A 15017-nucleotide genomic window follows, 5' to 3' on the forward strand; every position below is an offset into this window, starting at 1 on the left:
TATTTTTGTAATAAATTGTTGCTTCTGAATTGTGTACCTGGTATTCTCTTTTTTTATGACTGTTCTGTCACAGTGGATCAAAACGAGTCTGCTGCAAAGCACCTTGTGAAGGTAGGAACTAGCGTTATGTTGAATAGGAGACAAGAAGGTAAAGGGAAAGGAGATCTGATACAAAGAAGCACAGGAATGGGAAAATGGAAAGAGAGGAGGTAGAAGCTTTCTTCCACCAGGGCAGAGAAAACACACTTTTTGTGCCGAATAATCGCTTCTGGGTTATGATGTTATCTTTCCTTTAACAGGTAAATTTTTTAATGGTGTTTTTATTTTATTAATGTGTATTTCTTTCCAGACAAAATCATGGTTCTGGAACACAKTAGGAAGTAAACCACTAAGTACAAATATGGCATTCATTGCTGTTCCTGTTTATTTTAGTCAATTTTGATTTTCTGTAGAAATAGGTTTCCACTCAGGCTTTGCAAATGTAGGAAATAATGAATTAGCCTCTCATTTTATTGGCTTATTTTCAAAAGCTGCTCTATGGTCATTACATTACACCATAATCTGAAGCACTAAATGCTGCAGTAATAGCAATAATCAGTTAGTTGTTAGTACACAAGGTGGAGCTATTTCTTCCCAACACATTGTTCCTAAAGCAGAAGCCTATTGCACTGRTGGAAGTGGAAGCCCCAAAGCTGACCTTAAGTGAGTTTGCTTTGAACTCAAAGTAACGTAGCCTGAGTGTTACAAACATTCTCATGCCCAGCAGCCCAGTAGAAGTACTATTTGCTCTTGCTGGTGCTGGCTGCCCTTGGCCGCCTGTGCAGTTTTGCTTTGAGAACCTGCCGTGTGAGCCAGCGCCTGGTGCCAGGTGTCCCTTCCTGCGCTGCTCAGCTGAGGCGTGGGAGAGCAGCCAAGGCTTTGAGATGGGGCACAAGCGCAAAGCAGAGGCCCCAGCACCACAAACAACTCGCTGCTGGTCAGCGACTGGTTGTTGAAAAAGCACAACTTTGAGATGGGGAAAACAYGGCTTTTACTTTGAAAAAAGCAGCAGCAATGAAGGAGGGAAAAACAATCAGCGTTGTGCCTGCAGGGCCGGGGCACCGTGGTGCCRGTGCGGTGGAGTCTGGGGGCTGCCACTGCCTGCAAATTCAACCATCTGCTAAAAGGGTAAGGGCGCAGGGTGGGAGCGTGGGCAGCAGGGAATCCGCTCCAGCTCCATCCCTGCGCACGGGGCTGCTGCGTGGGACCGTGCGGAGCAGCGAGCACGCGGGCGCCAGCCCAGCAGCTCCGCGTGGCCGCGGGCAGCGGCTCCAGCCCGCCCGAGCTGCGAGTTGGAGCAGCTGCTGCGGAGTGGCGATGCGCGATTGCTCTGCGCACCTTCGGGAGCCGGGCTGCTGCGGAAAATACTCCCCCGGAGAGCTGCCCTGTGTTATTTACGTGGATGTTGCTTGTAAGAGATGTTGCGTTTTGGCAGCGTTTTCAGCATGCTTTCCTCACTGGTCTTTTGTGGTACTTGGGGTAAGGAAAATTAAATGGAAAGCGGACTCTGCCCTTGTCAGAAGTAGCGTATAGTTTTGTGCATTAATCGTGATAACCTAAAAATGATTGGTTTGATTAGATTCAGCTTTGCATTTCCAGACAAGATAATGGTTCTGTCTAAATCGTTGTGTGTRAAATGGGTTAGAAAACTCTTGTGTTATAAGGACTGTTGGTTRGGCGGGAATGCAAGTCAAAGCCCTGAAGTGGCATATATTTATATGTGTGTGTGTGTGTGCATCTGTTTGTGCGTGTATATATATGCTGTTGTGAGCAATAGTGTCTGTGTGTAGGTACACACGTGTGTTCACAGGTTTTCTTTGCTCTGGGGGTGACTTTGTCTTGCCAAGACAAAGCAGAAAACGCCAAGTCGCGGGGCTGACCGTGCAACGCACCCATGTTGCGTAAGGGGGACAAGAGTCGTTCCCACCACAGGTTTTTTCTTCCTGCGTTTCCTTGTGCTCTCCTCGGCCGGCTCCCGTGATGGAAAAGCCCTGGGGAGCCAGAGCCGGGACCACGCTGGGGAGCAGGGGCAGAGCGGCGCTTCCCGGGCTGCCAAAGCCAGGCTGCTGCTGCGGGAGCCCTCGAGCGTGTTGGACAACACCCTCATGAGGTGGCTGCCGAGGAACTCAAACACCTGCTTGTAAAACACATATAAAAACGTATATGGGTGTGCAGAGAGGACGTGGGTGGAATATTCATCCTCTAACAGGTATGGAAGYTGCTGGTTTCCACTGGTCCTCGGTTCTGTTTTGAACCTAGATAGGAATATAGAGAGCTGGAGAAACGGTTTCTGTGCTCCCCGGGCGAAGCGCGCGGGGCGGCCCGGCGGGGCGCGGTCTCCAGGCAACGGCGGCGGCGGCGCGTCACTTCCTGCGGGCCGCACCGGGCCGTTACGGCGGGGGCGGCGCCATGGCCGCGGCGGAGGCGGGCGGCGGCGGCGGCAGCAGCCGCCACGAGAAGAGCCTGGGGCTGCTCACCACCAAGTTCGTGTCGCTGCTGCAGGAGGCCAAGGACGGCGTGCTCGACCTCAAGGCGGTGCGCGGCGGGGCGGCGGGCGCTGCTCTCGGGCTCCCCGGCGGCGCCGAGCGCAGCGCGCGCACACGGGCGGCCCCGCCGTTGTTACCGCGGGCTCGAGACCCGCCGCGTTCGCGTTTGAAAGGAAACGGTCCCGGCCCGGCGGGCGAGTGGGAGCGGAGCCGGGCAGGGACCGGGAGAGCGGAGCGGGGTGAAGGAGACAAAGGGGAGCGTTTCCCTGGGAGGGAGAGGCAGGAAAAGGCAGAAGGAGAGAGGAGGGCGAGCGAATAAGCCGCCCAAAGGGCCCCCAGCCCCGCTGAGTTCCTGCCTTCCTGCAGCGCTGCCCCCTCGGCGTGTTCGCTGGCCTGGCTGCGGCGATTCCGAGGGGGCACCGGGCACGCAGGGATGCGGCAGCGGGAAGGGAGAGCCCGGCCGGACCCCCAGGGGCGACCCTGCCYGCCCGCGCCGCTCGCCTTGCACCCGAGCCCCGCGTCGGCGCRGAGCGTTCGCTCTCGGCTACCGCAGCGTCGCTGGCGTTTGCTGTCACGGACTGCCCTCCTTCTCCACGAATTCTGACCTCTCTGTCGCCCCTCAAGCACGTTAGGCCGTGAGCACTTTAAGCCCTGGCTTGGTGTCTGGGGCTCCTTGGGGCTCCAGTCGTGCTGGGCTCTCCTGCCGTGCCCWGGGCGCCCTTCCCTCTGCCCGGGAAACGCACGGGCAGGAGCCAGCAGCAGCTGCCAGCGCTTGCTGTGAGAAGCAGCAAATCCCGCCCGTTAAGTGTAATGCTCCCTCGTGTCTGTGTGCAGGACCCGCTGCCGAGGCTGTGGCCTGGCCCGGGGCCCTGCAGTCCGGGTGGGAAACGGGCTGCATCCCGACTGCAGCTGCTGGCRGCAGCTCGGGGCATACAAAGTGCATGTGAGTTTGGAGCCCTAAGAGTGCCCTGAGCTTGAAATGCCYGAGTTTAGGCGCTCAGAAGGTGGCTTTTTAAATCTTAATATGCTGTGGTGCTGTAGCTGCACGTTTATATATCAGTACCTCTTACCACTGGGCGCTGTGGAAATGCGTTAACGTCAGCACAGCATCCATACACGGCACGGACACTGTGGGGTGTGCGGGAAAGGAGCCCCTGTTTAGTCACCTGCAGCAGCAGCGGCGGCKGCGCCAGGTGGGATCGTGGAGAGCTGCGGGATGCAGCCTGCGGCCTCTGGACACGTTCGGCCACATACGGGAGAGTGGGCGACACATAGGGGTGGCAGCACCGAGCCCAGGCTCTGCTCGGGAGCACCCAGGCCAGGCTCTGCTTGGGAGCACGCAGGCCAGGCCCTGCTTGGGAGCACCCAGGCCAGGCCCTGCTTGGGAGCACGCAGGCCAGGCTCTGCTCGGGAGCACCCAGGCCAGGCCCTGCTTGGGAGCACGCAGGCCAGGCTCTGCTCGGGAGCACCCAGGCCAGGCCCTGCTTGGGAGCACGCAGGCCAGGCTCTGCTCGGGAGCACCCAGGCCAGGCCCTGCTTGGGAGCACCCAGGCCAGGCTCTGCTCGGGGGCACCCAGGCCAGGCTCTGCTCAGGGGCACCGAGCCCGGGCGCTGCTTGGGGGCACCCAGGCCAGGCTCTGCTCGGCAGCACCGAGCCTGGGCGCTGTTCGGGAGCACCCAGGCCAGGCTCTGCTCGGCAGCACCGAGCCCAGGCTCTGCTTGGTGGCACCGAGCCCAGGCTCTGCTCGGCAGCACCAAGCCCGGGCGCTGCTCAGGGGCACCAAGCCCGGGCGCTGCTTGGGGGCACCGAGCCCAGGCTCTGCTCGGGGGCACCCAGGCCAGGCCCTGCTTGGCAGCACCGAGCCCAGGCTCTGCTCGGGGGCACCCAGGCCAGGCTCTGCTCGGCGGCACCGAGCCCAGGCTCTGCTCGGCAGCACCGAGCCCGGGTGCTGCTCGGGTGGCACCGCGGGGAGCTCTGGTCACGCCGCCCGGCTCCAAGGGTGCAGCCTTAAACTCCATTCCCCTGCCGTTTTCCTTCCTGTTCCCTTCACTAGCAAAACCTTCGCTAGTATCAATCGGACTGCTAATTCCTAGAAATTAACTTGCTAGTTGAAAAATGCAGTTTGATTGTTTGCTTTCTTTTGGAAGGCCAGCAACATTTTTTATGGCTCAGGAATACTATAAAAAGAGGTACATGTTTTTGCATATAAGGATGTTATGCTTGTATTCCTTCTATATCAAGAAGGATTTGGTTCTCCTGATTGAGCATCTGGCTTTGAAAYGATTTTTTTCTTTCCCTTCAGAAATACAGATTTATTACTGAGTGTTCCCTCCTGCCCCCGGAAAGTGGCTGGGTCTGTGTTTTCCCTCAGCAATCAGCTTGCTGACTCCTGTCACTCCTTCCTTAACAGGCTGCTGATACTCTTGCTGTGAGACAAAAGAGAAGGATCTACGATATCACCAACGTTTTGGAAGGAATTGATCTCATTGAGAAAAAGTCAAAAAACAGCATTCAGTGGAAGTAAGTCCGTGCTGCCTGTCTCAAGAGCAACTCCCTTCTGCTTCCCTTAGCGAGATGTGCTGGCAGAGCCCTGGTGTTAGGCTCAGCAGGGAGCAGCTCCGCACATCGGAGTCACCGCAGAGCTGCAGGGCCCAGCGTGTTCCTTTAACCTGCATCTTTGGTGCCAGGTTTGGTCTGAAGCTTTTATGAGGGAAACTCCTGGGAAACTTGTGTGGCCACCCTATAAACTGCTCTGACGGATGAAGCATTTGCTCTAGGTGGATTTGGGGAAGCTCCTGAGACACTCTGTCTCCACCTCTAGTTGTGCCACGCTTATTATTGGTCATACAAACCAGCCATATAAACCATATAAAAACAGAAGGAATTACGTTCCAAAGACAATATATAATTAGATAGAAGTGAGTTCTCAATTTGATCTTAAATTTAGATTTTTTGGTTGTTGTTAAAACACTGCTGGGAAGGTAAAMATTCATTTGCTTCATCCTGAATATTGGAACATCGTTTGTGAAGTCTGCTTTACATATTTAAAAATAATAGTTGCATGTTTGCTTTAGATTTTCACATGCTCTGATTTCATGAATCCTTGTACTCTTTTAAGAGGAGTAGGTGCTGGCTGCAACACAAAGGAAGTCATAGACAGACTGAGATATCTTGAAGCTGAAATCGAAGATCTAGAGCTAAAAGAAAAAGAATTGGATCAGCAGAAACTGTGGCTGCAGCAAAGTATCAAGAATGTTATGGACGACTCTACAAATCATCAATATCCTTTTAAACAAATATTGTGCACATCTTGGGAGTACAACTAAAACAACAGTTGTGTGGTAAAACTAATGTAGTTCATTTACTCATAAGCAAGGGAAGGAATTTTTTTCTGGTTTTGTTTCAGCATTAGAATTGTAAAAGACCCGTTTACTTGACCTCACCTTTGTAGCTGTTCTGCAAGTGATCTAGCATATGTATATATGGCAGTAATTTTTAAATCTATAATATAAATCAGATATCTGATTTTAAATTAAATATGTTGCTTTGGGCCATTTGATGCTTTTTAGCAATATTTCACATTGCTCTTTTTCTATGTTGTTTCTTTCTCTTGAAAAGATGTAGATCTCTCCCAAAGAAATGGAGTTGGCAACGTGCAGCTGGCTTGGCCTGGAGCTGCATCCGAGGAGCGTCGGGCCTGCAAATGAGCAGAGTTCCTGCTGCACTTGTTTATTCCTTGTGCCTGTGTSTTTAGCTCTCTTACAAGTCACTGTGCAAAATGGACATCTGGGGTTGGGAGCAGGGTATAAGCTGTGATCGGTACTTAAAATTACTTGCAGTTACAGAAGGTGTTCCTATAAGGTGGATTTTGCAGCAAAGGAGATAGAAGCTAGACGCTAGGGACTTCCCGTCAGGAGAGTTAAGCATGGAGTTGATCCCCCAAGGAGATGGTGGAATCTCCCTCACAGGAGTTTTTGCAGAACAGGAAATGCAACCCCCTGTCTGGAGTGTCTGAACTGTTGGTGCTGTCTCGAGGCAAGGGGCAGGACTGCAGTGAAGGAGGAAGCCCCTCCAGGAGGCTGCGATCCTGCAAGGTCCAGGATTTGCCACAGGCAAGTCTGAGAGTCAAGTGGTACTCTTAAAAGCAAGACTTTATATTTTACTTTTTAAAATAGTCTCATTCATTTTATTTCAAACTACTTCCTTCTTCTACTATTTTCCTCACATACAGAGTTTGTTTGTTTTTACAGTACAGAACTGTGCTGTTTTTAAGTAGCCATTCTGACAGCCAGAAGTCACGGCCTCATTGCATCCCTTGAGTAACAGCAGTCAGTGCACAATTTAGAYACAATTTGGACAAATGTCTTTTAAAGTGCAATAAACACCAGTTTCGTGTTGTTTGAWGAAAACTTCCTTGACAAAAGTTACATTTTCATATGTCACCCATGAAGATATCTGTAATTGCTTCAACGGTAAGTTCCTGCTGGAAAGATCAGGGATTTCCTTATGTTCCTATTAAGAACTAACTTGTATGTATTGCATGTTTTTTTTTTTTTTTTCTATCTTCCAGTAACACAAGAAATAAAAAGCAACTGCTTTTTCCCTGAAATTAATTTGAATTTAGAAAATGTTCAATAGTGATTGGTAGTAAATGGATGCCCCTCGTGCCCATGGCCTACGACTTCTGGCAGATGAAGGAACTTGTGTTGTAGTTGTAGTCACGAGTTGTACAAGACAGAGTTTTGTCAGTTTTGGGAGCACCGTTTGGGACTTGCCTCAGGTCACCAACAGAAGCAGGTGCAGGGCACGTTGGTCCAACACACCAGAAAGTCCAGGCAGGTCCAAACCTCATAGCATTTTTTGGTGGCAGCTGCAGCCAGAGGAAATTCCTTAAGATAYTGGATAAACGGAGCCAGTTAAACTTCAGAGATGGGACAAGGCTACCAAATCCAAAGGAGTCCTTCTGTACAGGGCATTTGAGGAGCTTGCTAGGAGTTCCTGGCACAGATCACTTCCTGGTGCCCTCCTGGTGTCCTGTGCAGGGGATTGCCCAAGGGAAGATTGTTCCTCAGCTTTCAGTGAGGCTCAGTAACATCTCTTGCTTCTTTGTGACAGTGAAGGTTGGGCTTGTTTTTAAATAAAAGTGCAAGTTTAGACAGGTAGCGTGAGCTCTTACTTAGTAATTACAAAGCGTGGAGRTGTTCAGTGTGTCAGTCACGTAGCACTTGCTGTAAATATCTCGTGGCAGAGAGGAGCATCCTTGCACATTGTGAACAAGATAAGCGCATGACCTGCAGCATCAGGCAGTTTGTGTCAGCCCGTTGATATAATTGTGATCTCCTGCTTTAGCAGTAAATTGCAGCGTGTGTACAGTGAGCTCCAGGTGAAGGAGATGGTCGCCCTTTATGTATCTGCTGTTTGTGCTGCAGAGGTTTTGAACTCAGGTGCTTGGAAATGCTGGCACAGAAGAAAACCTGTGAGACTTTGGTTTCCTGCCCTTGTGAATACTCCCTGTGTTCCCACCATTTTTCACAGCCATAGAGAGAGCTGGAAGTCTCTTAGCTGAAAAGTTAGTTAAGTAACTTTAGTTAGTTAGTTAAGTATACGTTCTCCCATCACGTTATGTATACAAGTGGGAGATAAAGATATGGTAACAAGCAGGTCAGGAACTGTTAAATCTGGCACTGCTGCCAGAAAAGGCCCTTGCAACTATGGTCTCAGTGTTGAAATGCTGTGGTTTGCATTACATGATGTACTTGAATCTTACAGGGACTGGCATGAGTTCCCAGCCCCAACTTTCTATTTACACTAGGATTTTGCAGTATGTGGCCTTAGAGAATTACCATCTCTCATTTCAGTACGTACCATGCAAGACTTCAGAAAAATATGCACAGTTAACGCTTTCTTAAAAATTGCTATTTAACCAGGAGACACACTTCTAGCAATACAAGCACCTTGTGGTACACAGTTAGAAGTACCTATACCCGAAATGGTAGGTACTGGTTTCTTGTTTACCTAAGTGTTCAAGGCTGGCAATGGAAAAGAAGAGCTATGTTAGAGCTAGGGGTTTATTTCTAGCCMTGTGTTAGAGGGGAAAAATTAAGATTATCTCAGTTGAGAGTGGAGGGACAGGGTGGGGAATAAGAATTTTTGTACACCTATACAGACTAATGTGTCTTCCATTAAAGACAAGATGGAATGGAGAATTTCTCTGCACCCCGCTTTTTGTTACCCTAAAAGCTGCAACTATGCAGCTTGACATACTTATTTGAATTCCAATTCATTTCCAATTGAATTACAGTTAAAATTGAAAATTTATTAGCGCTGACTTTTAGATGAAGTTTCTCTGCTTTTCCTCTGTACTGGATCCTGTATGGAAAAGCCTTTTAGATTTACAAGTAAAAATTGTTCAGTCATATGGCTCTAGGCTGGATATACAACACAGACTGTGGTCTTGCTTCAGCCAGAGGCTTTGAATGAGCAGCCTTAAAAGTAGGAGCTCCAGTTATTATCTCTGTCCCCCTTTACTTCTTGCACTGCAGTGCTGTGTTTTGAACAGGGCTCACGTGGCTGGGAGCAGGTGCTGTATGAAGCTCGTTGGCCCCCCTGTGCCTGGAGGACGCTGTTCGTGGGACGGGTTCCCACAAGCTGCTTCTCGTGAGGCTCAGCCCGCCCTGCTAACCCAAGGACATCCCAAACTAGAGCACGAGGCCGCCGCAGTGGCACTGTCCTTGTCCAGCCGCTCACGGCGGCTCAGGCAGCGCGAGGCTCTCGATGCCACCCGAGTTACCTGCTTCAGCTTTTGGGCTTCCTGTTGAGGACTAAAACAGCTCATCACAGGTGTCCCCTGCAGCTTCAGAAGGGATATTGTGGCATTGGTTTCCCTTCCCTCTCTCTGTCCCAACTTTCCTCATCCTCATTTTTTCCCCAAGTGCATTTGCTGCTATTTGCAGCAGTTTTGCAGTTAGAAATAAGSACTGTGGGATCAGCAGTCTCACTGGGACTGTGCTGCAGGAAGCTCGTCCTAGCTAAGCTGTTCAGATAACTTTTCAATGAGAAGCCCTGGCAAATTGGCTAAGAAAATGTTTCTAATCACTCGTGGTCCTGTGTTCCCTGACTCAGGGTGGGATATTCAGCAATAATTGGATGGTTAGTCCCAGCTAAGGTRATTGTGAAGCTCAGTTTAAAAGGAAGCAATCTAGGAGTACAGAAATCACTGCTTATCACCATTAGTAAGATGTAGCCCTGCTGTAAGTCTCGTGTAACTTTAACTCAAGATCAGTTAAGCACTTTGGAGGGTTTTATATTTTTGTATTCTGTAACTGTGTTGTGGTCAGGTAAATATATAACAGGTTTGTGACCTGTCATATATCTGTTTTAAATCAGGTATTTTCCTCCTGAGTATGATCTGATACATTTATCAGTTACCTCTTGCTATGTTCTGACTAGAAGAGCACTGTGCTTACCTCCTAGAAGGTAGAAAAGCACAATTTGAGTAATCTCAATTTGAATGCCTTCTTTATTTGCTATGGGAAATAACTCCAGGCAGATACTGCTATTTTTTGTAAGTTTTAAGCTCTCCAGGAAGGTAACTTTCCTCATCTGCTACTTCGCAGGGACAGAATGGACAAAAGAAATACCAGATCAACCTTAAAAGTAGTTCAGGACCCATCCAAGTGCTGCTTATAAATAAAGAGTCGAGTTCCTCCAAGCCCATGGTGTTTCCAGTCCCTCCTCCTGATGACCTGGCACAAGCCCCATCCCAACCCGCGACTCCGGTGACCCCCCCTAAACCTGCCCCTGCCACCCCGAGCCCCCCCGAGCAAGGGGACCTTAACCAGGAGCAGCATTTGCCACAAACACCAGTGACAGAAGCACCCTCAGGTAGGTCCAGGGTTGCTTTCCACTTCATTTGGGTAGCAGGAGCGGGGGCGCCGGAGGGAGGAAGGTCTTGGAGAGGGGTAGGAAAAGGAGAGGTCGGTAACAACCTGCAGGACACAGCAGCTGTCTGCAGGAGCTGCCCCAGGGCTTACCTAGAGCTCTGAGGAGGTTGCAGAGAAGTCTCTTCCACTTCCATCTTTCATTAGGCAAAGCTGGTATCCCTTGGTAGCCTGACATCTTGCCCCAAAGGGGTTTGGGATGTCGCTCGTGTTGGATGTGCAGGAAGCTCCTGCAGGAGAGGGGCGCAGGGCGGCACTGCTGGCCCCACAGGGACAGGTTGGTCCTGGCTCCGTGCGCAGCCGCCCCTGCTCCTGTGCCACGGGGTGGCTCCCCACACGGTCCCCACAGGGCCTGGCAGCCTGTGGCCTGGGCTTGGGCTGGTTGGTTGTTGTTTGGTTTTTAGGATAAAGGTAGGGTGATATAAGGATGCTAAGAAAACACTCTAGATACAGCAAAGTARCTGTCTGAGGAGTCCTGAGGACACTCTGCCCCTGACCTTTGGCGGGAGATAAGGGGAGTCTCTTACTCCAACCCTGACATTGGCCATGTCCTCCTAGTAGGACAACGCCAAGTGTGAATACCCTGTGTTCCTTTTTCCCTAAAACTGCCTTAATAACGCGCTTTTCCCTCGTTGTAGACAGTAGTTTGCAGCAGGACAGTGCAACTTCAGCAGCTGCCTATCCCAGCCTTGCAGAGCCCGCCTTATTCCCCAGCCTGTCAGGAGAGGGCGCCCAAGCTGCAGGCGGCCCAAGCGACTATCCGGCCCTGCTCCCGCTGGACGTGAACTGTATTCTCAAGCCAAATTCGTTTGACATAGCAAAGATGGATGAGCCCGCAGGTAGGCACCAACAGTTTCTATTCTGACTCTTTTACTGGTTTCCGACCAAATTACCTGTGAATTATCAWGGGGTAAAGCTGAAAACCTCTGCCGCAGAGGACAGGCCTTTGTCCASCTCCTAACAAAGCCATWGAACCACTCGGGAGTAGCAGTCCCRTGTTGAGCAAAATACCCTGCTCCTGGCAAAATGAGCTTTGCATTACACCCCGTGCTAAGGTTGTAACAGATCAACCGTTSAGCCCAAAGAGAGGGAGAGAAATTTAGCAGGAACCTCTAAGTGGTAAAAAGACAAGTATCTTTTCAGTACATAGAGCACACGGACCATGCCCACGGCTCCTGCAGAGCACACATGAGCTGTACTGTACCTTGCAGGTCAGTGTTTCCGTGCAGAGAACCTGYACTAGCGACCATAAATGCCTGCTCCTGTCTTTCACAGGGACTATCAGTGGGGATATCATTGATGAACTCATGTCTTCCGATGGTGAGTACTGAGTCTCTTSACTTTGCAGTAGTAGCCATCAGCAGCAATGGGGCTGTCTGCACAGTGCCCTTGGTAGGCGCCTGTGACACCCCATGCTGAGGGTCGGGCTGCTGCCTTCCCTCTGCTGCTTCCTCTGTCCTCTCTTTCTGGTCTTTGCTCCCTTTTCGGTTGCCCTGTAACAGTTCTATTTCCAGTCAAAATGTGAATGTCTCAATTGAGCACTTGCCAAGCACGAGTAGCTCAGCAGCCCTTCGCTCCGGGGCACAGAAGGAACACGCTGGCGACTGGGGTGATGCCTCAGCACGTGCCCTGGTTTCGTTTTGTCCTGCGGCAGCTCCCGCAGGAGCCTTTGGGAGGTGTTTCAGAGCAGCCTGGGCAGCTGTAGGACGGGAGCAAATCCCCCTCTTGTTGCGTTGCCCAAAGGCTGCCTCAAGTCGCTGCCTGAAACGCAGCGCCCAGGGAGCTGCTGGCCTCCGATTTCCATGTGCAATGGGGACAGTGGAATCATAAATGCTGGAAGACCAGAGTGCTGTAGCAGGAAGCGGGAAATGCCAATGATGTGGGCGATGGCTTTCTCATGGAAATGTCCCAAGCTGCTCAGCAGCTCCTTTGCTGCACAAGGAGGGCTTAGTCTGCGCTCCACAGCAATCACTCCCTGCCAGCAAAGTAAAACATTAAAACACTTAAACGTTAAGAAAAAACTGAGACGTATCATTGCCTTAGTTTTAAGGCAATGCAGGTATCCCAGCGTGCCTATCAGTGTCAAGACAGTATTTTAATCATCATCAAGTCTGGCCTTGGGGATGACAGACATGCTGAATTATGAGACAAGGCTCATATTCCAGAAGTGCTTTAATTTAAACTAAACTATTCCTGCTTTACAGTTTTCCCTCTCTTACGACTCTCTCCTACTCCCGGAGATGACTACAACTTTAACCTGGATGATAATGAAGGAGTCTGTGATCTCTTTGATGTGCAGATACTAAATTATTAGATATTGTGTCAACCAGACTATCTTATCTACCTCTAACTATAACATTCTAGACTTCTTCATAACCCGAGTATTTGAATAATGAATGTAWAACTTCTTAGTTCACTGACTCTGGGAGTGTATTTCCTCCTGCTTCCTTTAACTACTTCACAAAACGAATGAACAACCAGAGGAAAGGGCTTTCATCAGAAATTCTGGCTTTTTTTTTCACYTGCGTGTCCTTTGTGTAATCCAATGATTCAGAGCTTTCTTTTGTAAGAAAAGCGAAAATGCTTTATAGCCTTTTGATCATTTGAAAAAAAAAAGATGATTTGGCTTCCTGCTCACAGTTATCAGCATTTTTTGAAGCTTTACTGCCAAGAAGCTTTCTGTACCTTTCAATCAATAACCTTTCAATCAATTTTGAAGCTTTCACTGCCAAGCTGCGAAGTGAAGGACATCAACCTGAGTTACGCTAAATTGCTTCGGTGAACCAATTTTGTGAAGTGCCTTCTGTTTTAGCACTTTAAGTTCCTCACACTGACTTCTTACATTCCACTTTCCTAGGTTATAGGAAAGGCCTGTTTGTAGTTTGTATTAAAGTGTGCCAATACTTGTAAATTAACAAGATTTTTTTAATAAAATTGTACAAACAAAGCAACGACTCTGTACACTCCTCCTTTCTTGGAATCCCTGCATCATTTATTATGCATCACAGCTGAGATAAGAGGTTTGTGGCAGCATCCACGTTTGCTGGTTCCTGCTCCAGATTGTTGGAAACCTGAAAATAGGAAGTTTCACTTCTAAGTAGAGTGCATTTTTTAAACAGCTTTAGAAAAATATAAAACAATAACCAATACTTGTTGTCTAGAAGATTAGACTAAATTAAATAAACCAAAGACTAATGCTGCAGTCAGTTGGGCGTTTGGGAGGGCACTAGGGGACTGCCTGGATGTGACAGAGCAGGGCCCCGTACGCAGGGGCACAGACCCTGGTGCCAGSGCCGTGCGTGGGAAGAGGCTCCGCTCCGGGCTGAGGGAATCGCGCCCCGCGCAGCAGCACTGGGAGGCCCGGGAAGAAGCCCCGGTACATGGAGCCCATGGGACCAGATCCATGGCCGGATGAGCGCACAAGGGGGGCGCCCCCCGTCCCAGCCTGCCCCACATCCCGCTGTGCCCAAGGCGCCGCTGGCGCTTCCCAGCTCCCAGTTCAGCCTCTCCTTGAGGCGCCTGGCACTGGTCCTGCTGCCCCAGCGCCACAGAACCTCAACTGCCCACGTGCGGCAAACACAACTCGTGCCCCGTTACTAACTAACTTCCCTGCTGCCCCCCGGACGGATTCATCTTTGCTCCCTGCTGGGCTCTGGCTCCTGCCACCCCCAAACSGTGGCCAGCTCAAGGGCAGCCGGCAAGAGGAGCTGTCGGCAGTTAAACCGTGAGACCGTCTGGCCCTGCTTACGGGGCCGGGCCGGACAGGGCAAGGGGAGCCCAACGCTGCCTCGAGCCCACGTGTTGCCGGCGGGAGCCTGGGCACAGGCACGGGGACGGGGACCGGGGCCGCCCTGCCCCGTGCTGCAGTTCTCGTGAGCACGGCCGGAGGTTCCGCTCCCCGAGTCCAGAAGAGCTACTGGGCGCCTCAGGAGGGAGCAGGATGAGTCACTCCGGAGCCTATCCATGTTGAGGCACAGGCCTCACAGCCAGGGCCAGCGGCTAGAGCTGCCTTTAAAAAAATCCTTTAGAAATCAACCGCTGGAGCCTCATTAAAATCCCATGGGAATGCGCTCGGTCCTGGCTGCCACCCYCTGCCCCTCCGAGCTGACGCTAACCAGATTTCAACATGAGCATGCAACTGAAATTAGGAAAGCTGGGTTTACAGCACGAGAGCAGCAGGATGAGGAGCTGCAGCCTTAGGGATGGAGCCAAAGGCTCTGGATGTGGCGCGCCGTGAGGGGCCGAGGGGGAAGGGGGASTTACCTGAGGTTCCTGCTGCGGCTCCGCGGCCGCGTCTCCCGAGGGCGGCTGCTGCATCTGCTGCTGCAGCTCGCTGAGCGCTCTGTCCAGCGCTCTGACCTTCTCCTCCTGCACAACGCTGATCTGCAAAGGGCAACGGCGGCGTTTTGGGGGGCGCCCCGCGGCTCCCGCGCGCTAACGAGCACCTGCGACGGGGCCGCGCGCGCTACACGACGCGCCGTCAGCCGCGCGGAACGGCGCTCCCGGCCCCGCGGAGCCCGAGGTTCCCGCGCGGGCCCGCGCGTACCCTGC

General features: G+C 51.2%; 1 protein-coding gene and 1 long non-coding RNA gene across 2 annotated transcripts; one reads left to right on the plus strand and one right to left on the minus strand.

Annotated features, from left to right (window-relative positions):
- The first annotated feature begins 2448 nt into the window (after window positions 1–2448).
- Window positions 2449–13259, plus strand: E2F5 (E2F transcription factor 5). The gene is made up of 9 exons (XM_026054555.1): window positions 2449–2574; window positions 4937–5046; window positions 5645–5806; window positions 6955–6998; window positions 8454–8518; window positions 10143–10410; window positions 11105–11305; window positions 11742–11786; window positions 12671–13259. The coding sequence occupies exons 1-9, from the start codon at window positions 2449–2451 to the stop codon at window positions 12778–12780; spliced, it is 1131 nt and encodes a 376-aa protein (XP_025910340.1). The 3' UTR covers window positions 12781–13259.
- A 176-nt stretch (window positions 13260–13435) lies between these two features.
- LOC112960342 lies at window positions 13436–14844 on the minus strand. The gene is made up of 2 exons (XR_003251738.1): window positions 14730–14844; window positions 13436–13537 (listed from the first exon to the last, which is right to left on the minus strand). It is a non-coding gene; the product is annotated as an uncharacterized LOC112960342 (long non-coding RNA).
- Window positions 14845–15017: the final 173 nt, after the last annotated feature.

The sequence above is a fragment of the Nothoprocta perdicaria genome, unplaced genomic scaffold, assembly GCF_003342845.1.
Source record: "Nothoprocta perdicaria isolate Ctin4 unplaced genomic scaffold, notPer1 scaffold_122, whole genome shotgun sequence".
Taxonomy (NCBI): domain Eukaryota; kingdom Metazoa; phylum Chordata; class Aves; order Tinamiformes; family Tinamidae; genus Nothoprocta; species Nothoprocta perdicaria.

Coding starts and splice junctions, on each gene's coding strand:
- E2F5 (XM_026054555.1), top strand. CDS start 2,449: ATGGCCGCGGCGGAGGCGGGCGGCGGCGGCGGCAGCAGCCGCCACGAG. Junction 5,047..5,644: donor AAAAACAGCATTCAGTGGAA/GTAAGTCCGTGC, acceptor TACTCTTTTAAG/AGGAGTAGGTGCTGGCTGCA. Junction 10,411..11,104: donor AGTGACAGAAGCACCCTCAG/GTAGGTCCAGGG, acceptor CCCTCGTTGTAG/ACAGTAGTTTGCAGCAGGAC.